General features: G+C 39.1%; 2 protein-coding genes and 1 long non-coding RNA gene across 10 annotated transcripts in view; 2 read left to right on the top strand and 1 right to left on the bottom strand.

Annotated features, from left to right (window-relative positions):
- XPO1 (exportin 1) overlaps positions 1–14,632 on the top strand; it is a 37,041-nt gene extending 22,409 nt beyond the window's left edge. For both annotated transcript variants that reach the window (XM_052690250.1, XM_052690239.1), the window contains 14 exons: positions 2,372–2,569; positions 3,442–3,580; positions 4,654–4,835; positions 5,659–5,815; positions 5,934–6,097; positions 6,892–7,026; positions 7,344–7,527; positions 9,024–9,130; positions 10,185–10,379; positions 11,211–11,379; positions 12,378–12,512; positions 12,617–12,776; positions 12,855–12,951; positions 13,586–14,632. In XM_052690250.1, the coding sequence (XP_052546210.1) occupies positions 2,372–2,569; positions 3,442–3,580; positions 4,654–4,835; positions 5,659–5,815; positions 5,934–6,097; positions 6,892–7,026; positions 7,344–7,527; positions 9,024–9,130; positions 10,185–10,379; positions 11,211–11,379; positions 12,378–12,512; positions 12,617–12,776; positions 12,855–12,951; positions 13,586–13,732 (2,169 nt within the window). In that variant the 3' untranslated portion in view covers positions 13,733–14,632. The remainder of the gene's footprint in view (positions 1–2,371; positions 2,570–3,441; positions 3,581–4,653; positions 4,836–5,658; positions 5,816–5,933; positions 6,098–6,891; positions 7,027–7,343; positions 7,528–9,023; positions 9,131–10,184; positions 10,380–11,210; positions 11,380–12,377; positions 12,513–12,616; positions 12,777–12,854; positions 12,952–13,585) is intronic.
- Positions 114–20,771, bottom strand: LOC128084336 (uncharacterized). Its single transcript, XR_008208478.1, has 3 exons — positions 20,681–20,771; positions 6,412–6,578; positions 114–890 (listed from the first exon to the last, which is right to left on the bottom strand). It is a non-coding gene; the product is annotated as an uncharacterized LOC128084336 (long non-coding RNA).
- The window catches only part of USP34 (ubiquitin specific peptidase 34), a 132,922-nt gene continuing 131,877 nt past the window's right edge, over positions 20,647–21,691 (top strand). For 4 of the 7 annotated variants that reach the window (XM_052690197.1, XM_052690203.1, XM_052690214.1 and 1 more), the window contains exon 1: positions 20,647–20,797. In XM_052690197.1, the coding sequence (XP_052546157.1) occupies positions 20,755–20,797 (43 nt within the window). In that variant the 5' untranslated portion in view covers positions 20,647–20,754. The remainder of the gene's footprint in view (positions 20,798–21,691) is intronic. The other 3 variants (XM_052690206.1, XM_052690224.1, XM_052690192.1) reach the window with 1 other exon arrangement.

Genomic DNA, 21,691 nt, shown 5'->3' with positions numbered 1-21,691 from the left:
CATAATCAGTAAATGTAATCAGTAAATGATGTGAACACAAGAAACCTTTCAGACTTTCCAAGTGTGCTTCAGTAGCAATTTATTTTCAGTGGTGTTACCCTTAAAACAAAACAAAACAAAAAACAAAATGTGCAGAATGTGCTTTTCTCTCTTTCTTCTTACTTGTCTCTTCTCTGAAGTGTAAATACTGCTCTAAAATGCATTCAAAGAAATATCGTAACCTTTTTCCAAGGGTATCAAAACTCATTATTTTTGTTTAACTCATTCATGCGGGTGGTTGCTGCTGTGAGTTCTGTCAGTTTGTGTGTGAAATGGTGTACTTTGTTTTTATTCAACATCCAGGCTTGGCGTCTAGGATACTAGGATAGCAAATGCCATTCTCCAGCTTTTCTGTCCTGGTGTAACTTCTTGCCTAAGATGTCATTTCCCAAATGTCTAGAATATTGTCCTTGTGGTCTGTGCTTAGTTTCTGTGTCACAAGCATAGCCTTTAATGCTGGAGCTCTACAGAGTGCTAGTTAACAAACATGCTTTATATAGTATTAAGGGATCTTGCTGGGAGACCTGTATTGACTTGCTGAGAGTGAGCTGTTCTTTGCTGACATTTCTATTAGCTCTCTCCCACCCCTGAGCTCCCATGGGATTAAACTGTCTCTGTAGGCCCTTGCAGCAGCCTTTGTGATGTCCCAGAGTTGAGCCCTCTGCAGGTATGGAGTCTGTAGGTTGAGGAACTATCCTGAGACAGACTCAAAAAAACTCAAAACCACAGTATAAACCTGGAGACCAGTTTTATTTTGTGGGTCCATCTTGTCAGTGCAATGCTTGTAAGATATCTGAACTCTAGTCTTTTCCATCTGATATTTGCAGTACTTTTCTTCTCTGGGCAGCTCTCTGCCAGGAAAAAACAAACAAACCTATATATATAAGTTGTCTGCAAATAGCAAACTGTAGCTCACTTAGAAAATAGATTAATTGATTGTTTCTTGCTCTATTTAAAGACAACCAAGCAGAAAGCAAACAAAAACCTTTCAGCAATCCACAAGTAATTCTTTACCTCAAAATTAGTGAACTTTTGCAAAATAACTGTCAATCAAGGAAGAGATCAAGTTTCAAACCATGTTGAGACATTATTAAGAGTATGAAGTTGAATGTCATGTAAGTTGGAGTGCAGTCATTAAGTCTTGCCTCCTGTCTTGTCCAGCACGACTATATTAAATTGTTGAATAGTTAAAATTGACATTTAAATGGACTTCTGCAAAACTCAATTCTGAATGACTTTGGGTCTTCTACAGGATATTGAAATGTTCCACAAAATTTTTAGAGTGGCTTAAAATTGCTGCAAGTTTCACTGTTGTAACTTACAGTATAACAGAACGTAGTGGGGAGAAGAAAGCCTTAAGGTAGCTATGTAATTTTAATCTGGATGTTCCCACATTGGACTTAGCTGATCTTCTGAAATTGCTTCATGGATTCATTGGAGTCATCTAGAGTAGTGAAAGAAGCTAGTTATTTAAAAGTGAAATTGCCGATCAAAATGGATGTGCATAGGAATAATGTGAGTTGTTTTTGAATCCCGCTTTCAGTGTTATAGAGAAAGATGTCAAATCAGACTTCTCCGCCTAAAATACTTCGGATGGCTTAGTGTCTGAGCTGCAAAAATGAAGTTTGTTTTCATTGCTCCCTTCTGTTTAATTCACTGATAGGCTGTTGTTCAACACTTTTCACTAGGGATTTTAAAATAAGATAGCTAAATAATTTTTGACTATGTAGAAATGGCCTCTGTATTTGGTATCAGTCTCAGAGCTGCACTCAGTCTTCATAGTGGCTGTTCAGTTAATAAAGGAAGATGTCTTAGTAGATGTCTTGCACTAAATGCAGATAAGCGGTGTGGTTTTGAAGTTTTTCTTCCACATTCCCAGAGAATTTGCAGAAGAGAGTAGCAGTCAGTATGGAGAATAGCAGTCCTTAAAGTGAGCAGCTAAGGGGTTTTTTTTGAGGGTCTAAAGAAAGAGGTCTTGCAGAAGCTTAGAGGATGCGATTTTGATAATACAGTGAGGGAGTAATTTGGCTATTGCTTTTTTTTTTTTTTTTTTTTTTTTTTTTTAAGATATCTTTAGGCTATTCTGTGTGTAAGAACTGATCCACGCTTTCAAAATAACATGAACTGACATGGTGCTGTGTTCTTTTCAGCTGCTCCACTGGTGATAACTTTGACTAGTAAATGCCACTGCAGTATTACTTGTTAGTAAATTTTACACTAATTCAGTATTTTTATCAGTATCAGGATAACAAAATTTGAAGGAATACAGTTTCAATTTACTTCTGTGTTCAAAAATAATTGGTAAATAGATGCTTAAAAAACACTTTTCCAGGCTCTTCATTATATGTTGTTGGTATCAGAAGTAGAAGAAACTGAAATTTTCAAGATTTGTCTTGAATATTGGAATCATTTAGCTGCTGAGCTCTACAGGGAAAGTCCATTCTCAACATCTGCTTCTCCATTGCTTTCTGGAAGTCAACACTTTGATGTTCCTCCAAGGAGACAGCTTTATTTGCCTGTATTATCCAAGGTAATCAATGCTTAAGTGAAAATAATATGCAAGTTTAGACGCTTTTCCTAAATGCAGAGACTTCACTGTATGTAAGGGATGACTTCAGAAAACTTTCCTTGCTTTGAGTAATAGCTGATTCATCTGTAGTTATTTAATGTGCTGAAATTGCTGAACTTACAAGATAGCACCAGTAGATGATAGAACTATTAATAGTGTGCTCCTTTGATACTGTGTATAATAAAGTAAGAGAGAATATATGTATGTACAGTTTATTTAAATACACCAACCCTGTTTTCTTCCATGTTATCACCTCAGCAGCTTTGTTTTAACTTCGTAATACAATTGCTATGTAGGATTTGCTAAATCATGCTAACAATTTCTGTAATTAGTGGTTTCCAGCATGGATCTTGGTGTGGGGTTCATGAAAACATAGCTAACTTCTGCCTAGAGAAGGAGGACAACTTGATGTTTTTGTTCAGTTTCTTAGTGTGGCGGAGCTGTGTTTTTTACTTAAGAATGAGATCTCAAAACCAAGACAATTTATTATAGTTTTAAAAGCAATGTATTGTTAATGAATTGTTTGTACGAGGGCTGTGATGAAAACAAAAGCTGCATGTGCTGGAGGAAAAAAAAAAAAAGTGTTTAAAAAATGTATTTGAAAGGTCTTTAATACATACATCTTTTGAAACTCTAGAATGTATAGTACTTGTTTAAGGAACTCTTAGAGATGGAAATCAGCTCTACTCTTAATGGCTTTTTAGTTAGCGTGTCTCTTCAGAATATTCCTTCTCATTTGCTTGTATGTGACCTGACGTGAGGAAATGCTGGACGTGCTCTTTATTTTCGTGTTACAGTGCAATTCAACTGAAACTTTCCTTTGTAATGTACAGGTTCGATTGCTAATGGTTAGCCGTATGGCTAAACCTGAAGAAGTGCTAGTGGTGGAAAATGATCAAGGGGAAGTAGTACGTGAATTCATGAAGGATACAGATTCCATAAACTTATATAAAAATATGAGAGAAACATTGGGTAAGTGCAGTGGCTATTGTCCTGTAGTTGTCCTGTAGATCTGTGCAACTTCACCAATAGCATGTATGCAGCACAGTTATATGAGGGCAGGGGAGAAGTTAAGTTTGAAACAGAGTCATCACATATTTAAGGTCAGGTCATTAGACTTCAATAATAACATTTTTCTGTTAAATGGAAACACCAGAGGGGTGCACTGAGTGTTCATTAGCAACTTTATGAATTTGTTTTTTTTATTCTCACTGCTGTTCTTGTGAAGTAAGTATACTTAACGGTAGTTTTATTGTTCTAGTATGTTTTTTTAATATCAAAACTTCTATTTATTGTATTGAAATTACTACAGTATATTCTCATCTTCAGTAATGTTTCCAGATACAGGTGTACAGTCTTCGTTTGAATTCTGGTGTTTGTTATTGCTTAGTGTGTTATTGTAATAGAAGATTCACCTCTTAAAAAAGCAAGAGTGCAGAGAAAGTGGCGCTGTAAAAATCCATTGCTAAATCTGACCTTTATGCTTTTTTTTTTTTTTTTTTTTTTTTTTTTTTTTTCCCCCAACTTGGCAGGATTTTGAATTTTACTTATGTTAGAGAGCCTAATCATTTTAGGGGCTGATAGAATGGTCTGAGTTGAAAAAGCTGAATCTTTTCACCTAGACTAGTTCAGGAGTACCATCTCCATTTTAATGGTAGGTTATTAAAACCAACAGATATAATGACACTGAAATAACAAACAGAGGAAAATTATGGACTGATTTGATAAATGCTGTATAAACGTCCCTCAGAGCTAGCCTGTCTCATATTTCCTATGGCTTAGGAGTATGTATGCATTTTATTAATAATTTAACTTAGTAGCTTTACTGATGGGACTGACAGACAAAATATTTCTCTCCCATGTCATTAAATACAACTCTAGCAGTTCTGGGTTTAAATCGTTAGCTTGTTCTGTCACAAATTCACGAAAGAACTATTGCACTTAGCATTTTGATTTTGTCTTTTTCTTAGAAGAAATTAACTTCAAAGAGATGTGATCCAGTTTGTTGCTTAAAGATGTGCCTGTTACTGTTAATTGTCTTTCAGTGTATCTTACACATCTGGATTATGCAGACACAGAACGAATAATGACTGAAAAACTTCATAATCAAGTGAATGGGACAGAATGGTCATGGAAAAATTTGAATACTCTCTGTTGGGCTATTGGCTCAATCAGTGGAGCAATGCATGAAGAAGATGAAAAAAGATTCCTTGTTACAGTAATTAAGGTATCATGGTATAAGACTAACAGCTTTGTCACACTTCATAGTTTACACTCAAGAAATTGAGCTTAAAAAGACACTTCTCTACATTCTTCAGAAAGCTACCTTGTACAGCAAACAAGTTGATGGGAATAATTTGGGAAATGTCATATCCTGAATGTTAGGCTGATGAATTCCTCAGTCATGAAAAATACATGAATCCAAATAGCCTCTTCACTGTAAAAATTCTGGAGAGAACATTTGGCTTACGATAAAATATTTTGCTTTAGGAATGCAGAAGATATGGAAAGGAAGCAGTAATGAAGTAAGAGCACTAATGAAGCAAAGTAATGTGCATTGTTTTCAACCAACTAGCATCCTTCTCTTCTGCCACTTCATTTTAAGTAAATGTGTGTGTGGAAAGAGTACAGGAAGAAAATATTATGTACCGGAGTAATTATGCATCAATATTACATCACAAAAATCCTGCAGAAAGGATTTAGTTTCCCATACTTGCTGTATCTTTATCAGTATCATCTGGCTGGTCAGTACTCAGCACTAAGGGTTGCTGTAGTCTGCCCTGTATAAATTATTAATTATATCTAAAACGTATGACTGAAAATGTGGTGTTCTAGGGTTGGCTGAAACTTAAGAAATTATCCTGATCCTTAACTAGGGTTGTTGGTTTGTAGGTTTTTTTTGTTTGTTTATTTTTTGTTTGTTTATTTTGGTTTTGAGTTTAATAATAGCAACTACTTTACTGTATCATTATTATTGCTTATTTTAGCCTTTATACTGCTCTTCTAGTCTACGAACTTGGGGAGGAAACTAATAATTTGTTATATTGTAGGATCTCCTAGGGCTCTGTGAACAAAAGAGAGGAAAAGACAACAAAGCCATTATTGCATCAAATATAATGTACATAGTAGGCCAATACCCACGTTTTTTGAGAGCTCACTGGAAGTTTTTGAAGACAGTAGTCAACAAGCTATTTGAGTTTATGCATGGTAATTATCTCTTTCACTTACTGTTCTAACTTTAATCTTAAAGAAAAAAAATTGATGCTCTGTACATGTGCATGTCTGGGGAAAAATACAAAATAGTAACTGATCTGATTTAATTTAGAAACCCATGATGGTGTTCAGGATATGGCTTGTGATACCTTCATAAAAATAGCACAAAAGTGCCGCCGACATTTTGTTCAGGTTCAAGTGGGAGAAGTAATGCCTTTCATTGATGAAATCTTGAACAATATAAATACAATCATCTGTGACCTCCAGCCACAACAGGTACGTTTAATTGATAAGTGTGAGTAAATTTGTGAAGACCAATGTTTGTTATGTCGCAACTTCTTCCTGGTAGTAGTCTTTAAGGCTTGAATTGTGTCTCTTAGTCGTAGTGTGTAAGTGTAAGTGGGAGTGTCACATTACGAATAGTATGGTCAGAGTTATTAAGGTCCTAATTGGAATTCTTGGAAGGAGAATTAAAGTGTGCTAAGTTGAAATTCTTTACTAGAATGCTTTTATGAATAAATGACATAGTAGATCTGATTTTGAGGTTTTGATAAGCAAAGAAGGATATTCTACTGTGGTAGGATACTTACAGGTCTTGCATGTGCGGGGCAAGAGAATACTTGCAGGGAGGATGTGCTCTGACAGTGTAGTGCGTGCACAGCATAGGCTGATGCATTGCAATGACATGGAAACCTTGGGCAGAGGAGGTATTAAGTTCCAACTTGTGATTTTCTTGCACTTGATTTAGCCCAAAGTTCTGTAAAAGGTATAAATGGAGCTGTATTGTAAGAGAAAGTGTATGCCTGAAATTGCTTGCTTCAGGATGTGGTGGTAAAACAAAGGAAGTCTCTGAGATGTACATAGTAGTATTGGAAGGGAATGGAGGGTTGTTTTAAATGTGGTGTAAGTAAGGGAAGAGTGAAGAAAGATCTTGTAAACTGAAATGGAAAGTATGTATTTAGTCACTGGAAACCCATTTTCAGCTTTTACTATCTGCTAGTTTTGAACATTGTAAACTTCTGGTTGCTCTTCCTTAACCTTTCTGTTTGACTTCTTGTTTTTTCAATCAGGTGCATACTTTCTATGAAGCAGTAGGATACATGATTGGGGCACAAACAGACCAGACTGTACAGGAGCATCTGATAGAAAAATATATGTTGCTCCCCAATCAAGTATGGGATAGCATAATTCAACAGGCAACAAAAGTAAGACCATAAATTAGAAGTGTTTTTAAAATAAAGCTGTTGAATGTTTGTTCTTGTTGTTTGCTTGTTTTTACCCCTGAAATTAGGTGAACTATCTGGGGTGAACCTAGCTAAAGCAATGATTGATGTGACAGTAAAAGCATTGTTTGGAGAGAGAAGACTGAAATGACTTGAGTGGTTTAAATCCAGTTTAAAGAATTTTACAGAACATTCCTTAACAGTGTATAAGATAAATTCTTGAAAGTGACCATTTTTGTACTAGAAGATAAATGGCATTTTTATTAACTGAAAGGAATTAACTCATTTTTTTTCAACAGAATGTTGATATTCTGAAGGATCCTGAAACAGTTAAGCAGCTTGGTAGCATTCTGAAAACCAATGTAAGAGCGTGTAAAGCAGTTGGCCACCCCTTTGTGATTCAGCTTGGAAGAATTTATTTAGATATGCTGAATGTATACAAGTGCCTAAGTGAAAATATTTCTGCAGCTATTCAGGCTAATGGTAAGATATTCTATATTTTTCATAATGAGATTGGCAGTGCATGTCATCAGGTTTCACATTTGTTACAACTGGGCTTATCTTATTGTGTGTACATTGGTGGTGTTTTTTGTTGTTTCTCTGTGCATGTGTTCGGGCAAGAGAATGACTGAAAATGTGCTTGCTTAGATTATTATGTTAACCAGTTAAATGTTTTATTCAAAGAAACTCTTGATTCTGGAAGGAGGGAAGCTATAAGCATGAGTTTAGGAATGATGCAAGAGACTGTTGACCAGTAGCGGTCTTGCAGAGATGAAGTTGTGGCCTGCATTCTTTTGACTTACTCTCTTTTTGAATAAGAAAAGACCCTAGTATTTTGGCAGAGTTTTGGTTTGATGATATCGTGTTACTGAAAAAGCTTTATTGCAGAAGTGTAACTTCAGTGAAGGTGCCTCAAATATGTCATAAGCTAGACTGATAATCGCTGAGAAGGAATTAAGAGTTACCTAAGTTATCTAACCAATTTTTACTGGATAAATTAGAATCTGATATCTAAGTAGAAAGTGCTGCTGTAGTAGTTCTTGACAAGATGAAATGAATTGATTATTGGATCTGTCTTAAGACAGATTTTCTATGAAAATAATCATATGTGTGAATGTTAAGACTTAACCACTGAACAACTGGTTGACCTTGAAGTAGCTTCTGAGAGTTCAGAATATAACTAGCTGTAAAATTGATACATTTCTTAATTCTGCAGCTCTAATTGCCAGAACTCATTCTTATTTAAAACAAAACAAAAAAAACCAATACAACAACAGCCAAAATAGGAAGCAGTTGCTAGGACTTCTGGTCCTGATATTTCACTAGACAAGAGCTATTTATATTGCACTTGCCTCAGAGTATGTTCTCACAACTGGTTATCTCATGCCTGCAGAAGCAATTCTACCCTTGTTTCCCTGGCTGCAGTCTTCCAGGGCTTTCCTTGGATATACTGTTATGATTGTGTGGCTATGCACTCAATTAGAGCAGGTTTTACTGATGAGGTTTACATTGATATGGATGTAAGAAAATGAAGTAAAAATTAGGCTCCTTGTAATAAAGAACAGTTGAATGATTAGGTTTGTCTGTGACAAAATCAGGAGCTTGCTTTAAAACACTGTGTAAGTTGATGTCCTCTCATCACTTAGTGAGAGCTAGAGGTAAGCTTCATCCAAATAGTTAAATGAACATGCATGATTCCCTTACTTGAAAAGTAAGTTGCAGCTTTGTTTTTGAGCTGTTTTGAGCTGTGCAGGCAGTGTACTGTCACTGGTAGTATTGTAATACCAAATTGCAACTTGGACCTATGGAGCTGAAATAATGGGGAGCTAGTTTTTATCTGCATAATATGAATGAAAAGTCTTCTTTCTTTGTCACTTGGATATAAAAATGAAACATTCTGAACTTTGTGGAACCGATTTAAGTGAGTCTGCTTGTTGGCACATCTTACCTAGATTAAGTGAAGCTTTACAACTTTTCAGGTGAAATGGTAACAAAGCAGCCCTTGATTAGAAGTATGAGGACTGTAAAAAGGGAAACTTTAAAACTGATTTCTGGCTGGGTGAGCAGGTCCAATGATCCTCAGATGGTAAGTAAATTTATTTTGCAGAAATAGTTCATACAACAAAATCAGGAACAGCTCTGCTCTTTTTCTGAAGAGCAGTCAATACTGTTCTGTTCACAGGAACTGTTTTCAGAACTGCAATATCTGAAGGAAGGATAAGGTGTGATCGTACGGAGGGTAGGCCTGAGCTGTATTTTGATTGCTTCAGTTAGTTTCAGCTGAGAGGAATCCAAAGGGGAAGTAAGAAGTTGTATGAGAGTCCTCAGGCAATCACTGCTGGATGAGTACAGTGGGTGGGAAGTATATGGATGTGTAATATATCATCATAGAATCACCAAAGTTGGAAAGGAGCTACACGATCATCCAGTCCAACCATCCACCTATCACCAGTAGTTCTCACTAAACCACGTCACTCAACACAACATCTAAAAGTTCCTTGAATGCTTCCAGGGTTGGTGGTTGCACCACCTCCCTAGGCACCCCATTCCAGTTCCTTATCACTTCTTTGGAGAAGTAGTATTTCCTGACATCCAGCCTGCATCTCCCCAGGCACAACTTGAGGCCATTCCCTGTAGTCATGTCGCTAATTATGCAGGAGACCAAATCCTGCTCACTACAACCTCCCTTCAGAGTAGTTACAGAGAGCAATAAGGTCTCCTTTGAATGTCCTGTGGTCTTAACAATCGCAGCTCCCTCAGCCGCTCCTCATAAGGCTTGTGCTCCAGACCCCTCACCAGCTCCACTGCCCTTTTCTGGACATTCTCCAGGGCCTCGATATCTTTCTTGTAGTGAGGGGCCCAAAACTTGAACATGCTAGTCGAGGTGCAGTCTCACCAGAGCAGAATGTAGAGGAATGATCTCTTCCTTGGTCCTGCTGGCAACACTATTAGTGAAACTAGCCAGGATGCCATTGGCCTTCTTGGCCACACTGCTGGCTCATGTTCAGCCCAGATATAGCCAGTACCCCCAGGTCTGTTTCTGCTACGTATTTTTAGCTTCTTTCAGAACTACCTTGTAATTGCTTGAGACTTTGTTCAGTAACTGCGCTGCTATAACAGAGTCTTGCTGTTTTATTTAGGTTGCTGAAAACTTTGTTCCTCCTTTGTTGGATGCAGTTCTCATTGACTACCAGAGAAATGTTCCAGCTGCTAGAGAACCTGAAGTACTTAGTACTATGGCTATCATTGTAAACAAGCTGGGTGGACACATTACTGCTGAAATACCTCAGATATTTGATGCTGTTTTTGAGTGCACATTAAATATGATCAATAAGGTATTATATGTAAATTTTGGATAAAGCGGGGGAAAAAAGGGGAGTTTATATTAACAGTACTCGTCTTTGGGTATTGCAAGAAAGGGGGCAGTATGTAGTTAACATAGTGTCATTACATGGCTTCTGTTTTATGGAAATTTAATTGAGGTTCATGAATTCTGGCTGTTCAGGTGAATGTCTTAATCTCATTGATTTGATTTCTTAATACAGTTCTGAAATTAAATGATTAGTTGATTTTCTGTTCCAAGACCTTGGAATGTCACGGTTCTGGAAGCTGAAGAATACTTTTAAGTAGACTTCAGCGTAGGGTGAATGACTAGAATTCATATATAGTTATCAATACTCGTATTCATAAATTGTGTTCTGTGAATATTTCTTTACTTTGCTGAATTCCATAGCTGATAGAGTTTCTGTGCTAGAAGTTACAGTAAGTAGTTGCATAATACTGGCTAGGTTAGGGTCATTTTGCAGTAGTGCTAGGTGCTTAATGCTGAGGCCATGTGTCTTGTGTCTGTAGAGCAAGTAGTAACTGAAGTTGCCATACTGACAAAATGTGGGCCAGCCTGTAGATACTGTGAACTGTAGAAAATGGTCTTACTAAGCTTTGGTAGTAAAAGTATGGGGAAAAAATTTACTAGGAAACTGGGAACTGCAAATTCTGTTTTGCGTTCACATTTCTTCAAACTTGAGATGTGAATGCCATTCCATATTGGCTATTGACTCACTCTTCTTTGCAGAAGATATTATGGTGGATCTCTAAGCTATTCAGTAAGCTTTGCTGACTGTGCTATTTTTTTTTCTCTCCTCTTTTTCCCTGCCCCTGGCTCTCAGGACTTTGAAGAATATCCTGAACATAGAACAAACTTTTTCTTGCTACTCCAGGCTGTAAATTCTCATTGCTTCCCAGCATTCCTGGCCATTCCACCTGCACAGTTCAAACTTGTTTTGGATTCTATTATTTGGGCTTTCAAACATACAATGAGAAATGTTGCAGATACAGGTAAAACTGAAGTTTTAAGTCTGTAGATTGTTGCTTTCTTGTATTTTTAGTCAAACATAGCATTCCAGTTGCACTATTAAATACTGTATTTGCTGTAGAAGAACAGTATTTTCCTATCTCAATTTCACATTGACAACCAGATACTCATTAATGTATTGAAATAGTTGGATGCTGTTTGTACTCACAGAAGAGAGCACTGTTAGTTTCTGCATGCTTTCTCTTTAAAATGTGAGGATTTTTCTGAAATGCTGAACTGATGCAACACTATATTGCTGGTATTCTGCTTTGGCTTTCATTGTGCTGTCTGGAGTGTTCAACTTCTTGCCTCACTAAGACAGTCTCTGAGTTACTACTGAAAAAGACAGCAGGAAAATGAATAGTGAGTGAATTCAGTCTGAGAGCCAGCTATTACATCAGTAGAGGGTAAAACCTTAGTCTAAAGGTAAACTGCTTCTTTTGAACAACAGCAGGTTAAACTTCATCTCTGGTTTCACCGAGAGGCTGTTTTTAGTACACTTGATTAATTAAATGTCCTCTGGGACGGAGTTGCCAAGGAAGGCTAGGAAAAGCTACGTGAATGTCATAAATTCTAAAAGCATCCAATCACACAATGAAAATTACTGTTTTGAACCTACCTCATTAGCCAATTGTTGATGTTTGGAAGGGATAAAAGATAACTTTGTGTTGCATTTCAGATAGTAAGGTAACTGTGCTTGTGTAGTTTTTCTGTAGATTGTACCGGAAAAATTGTGTGGTTGGCTGGTTGGCTCTTAGGGTTCCAAGTCTCTTAGTAAAAACCGAGTTGGTGCTCACTATAAATGTGGCTGCTGCCCTCTACTGGCTGCTTGAGGAAATGCCTGTGAAAATGATCAGTGTAATACTTCTCAATGCTTCTCAGAATTTCTTGGGATGTTTGTCTCACTTTAAAAAGATGGAAGGATGCATGTAGCTTTTGTATAGTTTTATTGTTCATCTTGTCTTTTATGCAAATTTTGCAGGACTTCAAATACTTTACACTCTACTACAAAATGTTGCACAAGAAGAGGCTGCTGCTCAGAGTTTCTATCAGACATATTTTTGTGACATCCTTCAGCACATCTTCTCTGTTGTAACAGATACTTCACACACTGCTGGTAAGATTGTGAGCCAGATGAAAACAAGCCTTTCAAGCATCATACTAATGTTGCATTTCCTGTTCTGAGTAATAACAACATATGTATAATTTTGATCTGTTCAGGTTTGACCATGCATGCATCAATCCTTGCATACATGTTCAACTTGGTAGAAGAAGGAAAAATAAGTACTCCGTTAAACCCTGGAAATCCAGTGAACAACCAAATGTTTATTCAGGAGTATGTTGCTAATCTCCTCAAATCTGCATTTCCTCATCTACAAGAGTAAGTGTGCTGTAGTTGTTTTATACTTCTTAGTGGATACTTATGTCTTGAAATACTAACAGATGTATTTACTATTAGTGCCCAGGTTAAGCTGTTTGTAACAGGACTCTTCAGTTTAAACCAGGATATTCCTGCCTTTAAGGAGCACCTAAGGGATTTCCTGGTCCAAATAAAGGTATGTTTAGCATGGTTTCTTACAAGAAGTGTAAAAATATTTAGCAGGATGGTGTTTTTTAAAAGTCATTAGACAGTGTTTATAATAGGGTGTATATTTTACTACTACTTAAAATTGTCTTGGCTCGAGAGTCTAGATACTGGATCATGTAATCCACTTGAGCATAATTTAATTGTAGAGATTGGGTTTAAATGCATGCTGTTGCTTATCCTTTGTACATACATATAGGTCAAAAGAGGCCATAAAACAAATTTTGTTTCATTTCTCCTTGGGACTGCGGCATGCTTTGAAAGTAGACAGACTAGTGCTCTGCTTTTATTTTTCCAAAGATGCTAAAATTTGAGATGATTCTGAAAGTATATGTTAAAGTTGTTTTCAGGCTACGTTAGGTAGATATTTCAAAAATTGTAAAGATACTGCTTTAATGATAAAAAGCTGCACCGTCCTACAGTATAATGCATGCTGAAAATTTTTGTCTCTGATACTAATCCTAATCTTACTTATGGAAGGCAAAACAAGAAATAGCGTGACGAGGATGTGAAGGGAAGATCCAGCATTGTTCTTGATTGTCAGAAGCTTATTACCCTTCCTGACGCAGTTAAAGCAAAGTGTTGTTTTTGTGTGAATTACACAGGAATTCGCAGGTGAAGACACATCGGATTTATTCTTGGAGGAAAGAGAAACAGCCCTTCGACAAGCTCAAGAGGAGAAACATAAACTTCAGATGTCTGTACCTGGCATTCTTAATCCACATGAAATTCCTGAGGAGATGTGTGATTAAAAAACAAGTTTTGCGGTTTTCTTTCTGTGCAGCCACTTTGTTGTGACAGAAGAAAACAGCACTTGGATATTTGTTGACCAAAATGATGCCAATTTGTAAATTAAAACGTCACCTAGTGGCCCTCTTTTCTTATGTGTTTTTTGTATAAGAAATTTTCTGTGAAATATCCTTCCATTGTTTAAGCTTTTGTTTGGTCATCTTTATTTAGATTTGCATGAATTGAAAATTAATGCATTTTGAAAGTAATTATTTCATGCCCATTTTTGTGGCTAAGGGGAAAATAGGCAAAACATAAATTGTAAAGGACTATATTGCAAAACTATACAACTTCCTGTAAGAGTATCAATTTTTAATTTGGGATCTTTTTCTTTCTAGCCTGTCTTGCAGTCTAGTAGAAAAAGTAATGAGTAAAACAGTTTTAATTAATTGTTAAGCAGAGGATTATAGTGCTGCAATTTTTTTGATCAGTTAGCAGCTTTTTGGATTTGAGTGGGTAAAGGCTAGGCTTACATGTATTTGCAAGTTGTATGGCAAGTTTGCAGCAAGATCATGTGCATATCATCCCATTGTAAAGCAACTTCTAAAGCGTATGGGAACACAGTACAGTTAGTTATTTTTACACAGTTCTTTTGTTTTTGTGTGTGTGCTGTCGCTTTGTCGACAACAGCTTTTTGTTTTCCTCAATGAGGAGTGTTGCTCATTTGTGAGCCTTCATTAACTCGAAGTGAAATGGTTAAAATATTTATCCTGTTAGAATAGGCTGCATCTTTTTAACAACTCATAAAATAAAAAAAAAAACCCTCTGGCTTTTGAGATGACTTATACTAATTTACATTGTTTACCATGCTGTAGTGCTTAAAGAACACTACTTAAGAGCAAAATAAACTTGGTTTACATTTATTTTTCTTTCTTCGGCTTATTCTTTCATTGGATGAAAATGCTGTGATCGTATTAAAGGTTTGTTCCTATACCCTGAAGGCATAGGAGATGGTCCTTGAGGTCTGGGTTACCATTGCTTCTGATTTCCACTGATCTCAAGGACTTCGGCTATGCTTGAAAGCTAACAAGAAATAAGTTGGGTTCTATCTATTCGAAAGTATGGTAGCTGTTTTGACTTAACACTATGACTAAAAATACTCCGTACTACATTGCTGTAGAATGCCAGTAATAAGGTATTCTTGCTCTCTATATGTACTCTTTGTATTTTATTCCAAAGAGTTATTGAACTGTATCTTGACTAAAAATTGATACTAGTACATATTAATAACACGTATAGACCAGATGTGCAGTTATTTTTCTACCTAAAGTTTTGTAGTTAAATAATTTTCACAGATGTATGAAGTACAGATGAGAAAACTTTAGTGTGAACACAGAGACGGTGTACAGTCTTGGCTTCCCCATGTTTGCAGTGTCTCTCTTCTGTTTTCTAACAGTTGACATTAAAATCTCCCACACGCTTTTCTTTTCTTTCCATTTTATTTGGTCTCTAGTCTTAGGATTGTTAATGTGATGCAAAGCGTAGCAATTAATTCAGAGCTGTAAAACAAAGTTAGACAGTTGTGGAGGTGCTTTATGTAAGCTTGGATACTGTAGGTAATTTTGTGCTGTACATTAATTTTGAAGTAGAAGTGCATGAGATAGCAGTGCTCAATGTATAATTTTACCGTAACCAGAATGTTTCCAGTCTTAAGGACTGGTCCATTCTGTGTCTGAAAATCTCTCTTGCTTGACTTAGCTGGCCTTAAAAAACCAAAGCCGCTACTTCTGGAACATGTTTTATCATCACAAATACTGCAATCTGAAAGCGCTAAGCTGTGGAGATGACGTTCCTCAAACCCTTTATGTCTGGGACTTACAATGTAGCCTACCAACATTGTTAATTAGTTTGTTAGATGAAAGATTTCATTTGTTTCTCAAACTCACGCTTTAAGCTTTTTCATGTCTTTCTGTCCAGTTGAGTTATAGATTTTTTGTTCTTGTAAAGCAATATGTAACATAAGAAGCAGTTTAAAGTGTTTGAAGTACTGTTGAAGGATACTAAAATGGCTTGTGACCAGGCTTAGTCGCAGCATTATAGAGCTGCAGATTATCAAAAGCTGTGGAGACCAGGAAGAAAACTATTAAAATGGAAATACCCCCAATAGTGCGACATGAGAATGACCATATTCCACGAATCACAGAACTAGACTAGTTCAGACATGCAGTGAAAATTGTTTCAATGAAAAACGCACGTGTGCTTTTATGTGCACCTTTCATTTTCAAGGTTGAAGTAAATGTGCAAGGCTTGTGGTCTGATGCATACTTAAGAATTACATCTGACTTTCAAAGAACACCTGAAGTGTGTTTAAAAATGCAATTTGGATAAGAGTTTTTCATTATTTTGAAACCTTTTAGATTATCTAGTAACAAAATGGTGATGTTAGTTTTCACTTCCCTTTTAAATCTGACTAAAAGCTGTGTTATCTTCAAAATTGGTGCCTTTTGCTGATCTCTGCAGATGCTATGAAAATGCAGCTTATGCAGAGTTCTTGATAAAATTTGGGGGGAAGGGTGTGTGTATTCCTAGTGCAGTTATCCTCTGTCGAAAAATTATTACAATGTACACCTGAGAAGGTTGTAGATACTGTGTTGAATGCACACTCTGGAAATGAAAATAAATGGATAAAAAGCATGAACCCATCATAAAAACAACTACAACTTGTAATTATATGTAAACCAATGTTTACTTTGTGCATATTTCTATACAGATTTTAAAAGAAAAAATTCTATATACTCTAGGTACATTCGTTAACAGAAATATTACAGGGTGTTTTCTGTGTTTACATGATTTGATTGCCTGTTAGCTGATGAAGACACCCCCAAGTGCTTGTTTCAGGCTACCATGTGTTTGCTACTGTAACTGGAGCAATTATTTTCCAAAGCATTTTAGGTTAGTTTTCTTTTTCTAACTTGAATAATTTGCTGTGTGTTAATCTGATTGGTTAAGTGAACTATTTTCCAATAAAGTTAATATTTATGCAAAAAGCTTTAGAATAATGTTCATCTCTCAAGGGAGCTTGAAGTTATTTCCAGTAGACTTCAGCACTGGAAAGGAATAAAACTTTGGCTGTGGATTTCTTTGGATGAAGGGGAGCAGCATTAGGAAAAGATACTGCAACTATCACAGCACTAAAATGTAGAGAGGTTGACTGAAGCAAGGAAGTTGCTTTAGTGTTGAACTGTGCCTCTGAGATTGTGCGTCCAGATAAATTATTACTCACCCAAAACTTGCAGGGCACTATTTTCTTGCTCATATTGGTGCCTAGGTAATTTTTGTTCTCTTCTTTCCATGTTAGGTGTGTTTCCAAACGTAACAGGGCAAAACCCCAGTGTTGAGAGATTGTTTTTAAAAACCATTTTGGTTACAAAATTGAGTATAAGAACATACCTCCTTCCTGCCCTTCATGAATACACCTCTGTACGTGATTTAATGGGACTGTATTTCTATTTAGCCTTTCACATAAAGGATGTCATTGCTGAAGTTGACTGATCAGCAATGTTCTCTCGGAAAAAAGCTTAGCCAATCACTTCCCAAATTTTACATAAAATGCACCTTAATTACTAAATGCACTGAAATCAAGAATCATTTCTTGAGTATGGGGAGAAAAGATCCACTTAGTACTAAAAAACTGAAAATACAGTGAGTGCTTGTGTTTCTAGTAGTACAAATACTATGTAAGGAAATACCAGATAACTTTTCTAGCTTCTACAACTACGCTTTATTGCACATTTTCTGTGATAATTTGCACATTCACAGGTAAATTCAAAAACAAACATGACATGTCCCTAGGGAAAATAACTGATACTGCTTCAACTTAAATTTTGACACCAAGGGCTGAATGGGAGAAGACCTTTTCTACTACTATTCCTGTTAGAACAGTGGTGAACAGTTGGGAACTCAGCTTGGTGTTGGGACTCCGGCTTCCCTACTTGGAGTATTTATACATTTGAACTGCCTGATGGAGCATGTTAGCATACTGAAAGAGACTGGCTGCACTTATCAACTACAACAGCTTTGCAGAACTATGGTTTTGGTTTTTATCTTTTTGTTTGTTTTTGAAGCTGAGTGTAGTTACTCAGTCTGCCAGCAGTCTCCTCAAGACACTTACCTTGTCTAAATTAGAACTATGAAATGAAACAAATGCTACTGCAGGTATGTACTTGCCCTGTGTGCTTTTCATTTTCATACGCATGTCTACCTGTGTTCGTTCATGCTGTTCAGTGGGAACAAGAAAACAGTTTAAAAAACAAAGATAGGACTAAGAAGGGATGTTTTCAAAGATCAGAATATAGATGAGTTATATCAGAATGGATCAGAATATGCCATAACTTAAAAAGATCTAAGCAAAGCACTCATATTTACACTTATAGTGGGCTAAAAAGCACTTTTCCAGATACCCAATCAAAGTTTGTAAAAGGGCTTATATTTCTATCATGAACTGTCTCAGTTTTTCTTCTCGGCAAATCTGCAGCCTTTGGGGGTTCCTTCATGTAAAGATTATTGGGAACAACTGGAGATGAGGGAGAGGAGTTAAAATTGTTTTATCTCAGTGTGACTACATCTGTGTGTGATGGAAAGAACTGTCTGCAGCCTGCTTACCACAGCTGTTATTTTGACATGACTGTTGATAACAAGATAGTAATGATCAATTTTCTTGTTTGGAATCTAGCATGAGATCTAGTGGAGGTATTTGGGTTTTTCTGTTTTTTGTTGTTGTTGTTTGTTTTGCATCAGTCTTATTCTATTAACTTCTCTCCCCAGAGAGAGCCTGTGAGCATTTTGCATTTTGGATTAACTGCATCGAACTGCAATCATTACAGCAAACTTCTACAAAAACAGTCATAAATACATGCTCTACCCATGAAGAGTCCAAAAGTTCTGCTTGCTTTTGAATCAAAGGGATATAAATTATGTAAAAAGTGCTTTATAGTCTGAAATAATCAAAATGAAAATTGAAAAATACTGTAAGAGAGATGATCCCAGAATTAGGCTGGGTACAATCCTCAGGCTATTTAAATAAAGGTTTAGAAAAATGACCTGACCCCTAATCCACACCAGGGTTTTTTTTCTTCTGGTGAATGGTTCATTTACTTTAAAACCTAAAAAATAAATTAAAAAATAAAAAAAATTGCTAGGACTGAGTTACTCGTTTGGTCTTGGGACGCTGACACTGTAAGCGTACGTATGGATCTCAGACTATTCACCTTGTACAACATTTGGATACAGCGTTTTACTTTTGCTCAAGTCTCACGTTTCTCTTCAATTACTACTTCACAACTGTACTGTCAGCTTACCAAAGGAAGCATCTCCTGATTAAAAGCAGTATCACAGTCAGGGGAAGGAAAAGGGCCTCCTGGGGATCAAACCACATTGCAGTGATGCCACATGAGGAGAGAAGACAAGAGAAGACAAGCAGTGGATAGAAGAAAGACTAGCTGATGATCACTATCATGAAAACTGTAGGCCACTGCTGTAGGTCCTGCTGCCTTCTGTTTGGAAGCTTGCATTCCATTTTAAAACTGTAATGTCATTTTTCTTTAACAAAAATAAGATTGCATGTCATAAAATGCACTTCAAAATATTCTAGTCTGCACAGTTAGGAACAAGGTCACTCATATTCCTCTCGTATATATTGACCTTAGCACATGATGTTGTGATTCAAAAGACCCCCTCTTGTAAGAGCCGATTTGTCAGAAAAGTAAACTTCTGATGCCCTGGCAGTTAATTTTGGATTTACGATCAAAGGGATTGCCGGGTCTAAGTAAGGAAGAGGGCAAAGAGAAACAAACACAAGCTCAACTCTGATTATACACAGAATGGAACTGTATTTTCTGTTAACAACGCTCTCTTTTTGCAAACGCAGCTGACACACTCAGGTTGTTCGGCCACCGATCGCTCCTCACTAGAAGGAATACCTGTGCAAAATGATGGTAAAGGTCGAGGAAGGAAGCAAACCAATTTATTGCAGTAACGGTGTTCGCGTTAGTTAAGTACGACAACCACGCCGAAGACGCCTACCACGCTTTTCGGCTTTGAATTTCAAGAACTTCAATACCGATAGCGCTAGGAAAAACAAGTAAACGAAGACCGATCCCGGACTTACGCAGGAGGAAAGCGCCAATCAAACGCGAGACGCGAGCCCCGGAAGCGGGCAGGGTTCGCGCGTGGCCTGACGGGCGCTCACTGCGGCCGGCCGTCCCCGCAGCGCCGCTGCACGAGTAGGCGCCGGCTGCCGACAGGCGGGGACGCGTCCTGGGGACGGCGAGAAGGGAACCGGCGGCACGCCGAACTCGTTCCTAACTCTCAGAGGAGCGCCGGAGAGCGCAAAGCGGCGCGCCACGCGCCGCGCTCGCTTATAGCGGGAGTGGCCCTCCCGCCCCGCGCGGCACCGGGGAGGTCCTTCCCGGCAGGGGGCGGGACTGGGGCCGCGACTGCCGCTTCGCGCCTCACCCGTCAGCGCGCCGCCTTAGCCGCCTTAGCCGCCATCTTGCCCTCCAGGCCCCGCTGCCGGCCCGCCCCCTTCTCCCTCCCCGCTCGCCGGCCTGCCGCCCGGCCTGGGCTGGGAAAGGCGGGGCGAAAGGGAGGAGGGACTCGGCCGCCTTCGTCTCTCGTCTCGTCGGAAACCGCCGAGCGGAGCCCGAGCGCTCCGTCTCCCTCGCTGCCGTTCCCTCCTCCTCCTCCTTCCCCCTCGCCAAAATGGCGGCGCGCGGAGCCGCCGGCAGCCAGTGAGTGACTCGGCTTCCCCTCCCGCCACCGCCGCCGCCGCGGGCTTATTGGCATCGCTCGGCCGCCCCATCCCCCCCGCCCCGGACCGGCCCCCGCCCTCCCGCCCCTCCTTCTCTCCCCTCCCCCCATCCCCCCCCCCCCCCCCCCATCCGCTGACCCCCGCCCCGGCCCCCATCAATCACCGATCGGCGGCCCCGCGCGGATCAATCAATGGTTGGGAGGAGGCGGTGGCGGCGGCTGCTGCTGTTAATGAACAATGTGTGAGAGCTGCGCCGAGCTGCTGGAGGTGTTAAACGAGAGTAAGTGCGGCTGCCCTCTCCGCTGCCCTTCTCCGGCAGTCCTCGCCCCGCGCCGCGCTCCCGCTCCCCGCGGACCGGGCCGTAACCCCGCGCCGCCTTCCGCCTCCGCCCGGCTCGGGCCTCCCGGGTGCCGGGGCGGCCATAACGGCGGAGCCCGCCCCGCTCCGCGGCTCCTTTCCCTCCTCTCCGCCCGCGGCCTGGGGAGGCTCGGCCCCTCGGGGCCTTCCGAGGAGCCGCCGGGCGCGCGGGGCCGGGCGGGACGTGACGAACTGCCGCTGCCGGCCGCGCATCCTGCCCGGCGCGGCGGGGCCTAGCTGCTCCGCGCCGTGCCTCGAGCTGCCGAGCCGCTGGAGGCCGAGCCTGGGGGAGCTGGAATCTTTCGGCTAAACGTTTTCCTCCTCGTATGCCACAATCAGTTTAGGAGCGGTTCGGCCTCCGATAAACCGAAATGCTGAACGCTTCCTAGAACGGTGCTTGGGTAGAGCTTTCTTTTATTTTTCCTCTTTTTTCCTTTTTATTCTAACTGACGAGGCCTCGTTACCTGTGGTATTTGTTCTTCATTGATAAAACAGTTACTGCTACGGTGGGTGAATGTTGGCCACTTTCTTAAAATACGCTATTCCGTGGTGGTCAGCAAAAAATTAATTAAAAAAGCAAAAACGGGTGTGTAAAACTATCTTTCAGGAAAGCTTGATGGTATGAATAGATCGGGTTAAAAGGTTAATGTCAGAGAGTTTTTAAAGTTATTTGCCAAGCGTATAATTTTCATATCTTGTTTTGAGCAATTGTTGGGATGTTTGCTTAATTTAGCCTGTGTACCTTAGCTTTCTTAACTGCAGAGGTTGGAAACAGGTTGGTACAGAAGGCTGAGTGCTTATTTAAGTACCTGGCACT

The sequence above is a fragment of the Tympanuchus pallidicinctus genome, unplaced genomic scaffold (assembly GCF_026119805.1).
Source record: "Tympanuchus pallidicinctus isolate F22 unplaced genomic scaffold, pur_lepc_1.0 scaffold1, whole genome shotgun sequence".
Lineage (NCBI taxonomy): Eukaryota > Metazoa > Chordata > Aves > Galliformes > Phasianidae > Tympanuchus > Tympanuchus pallidicinctus.
The sequence above is the reverse complement of the archived record's forward strand: the minus strand, read 5'-3'. Positions and strand labels throughout refer to the sequence as shown.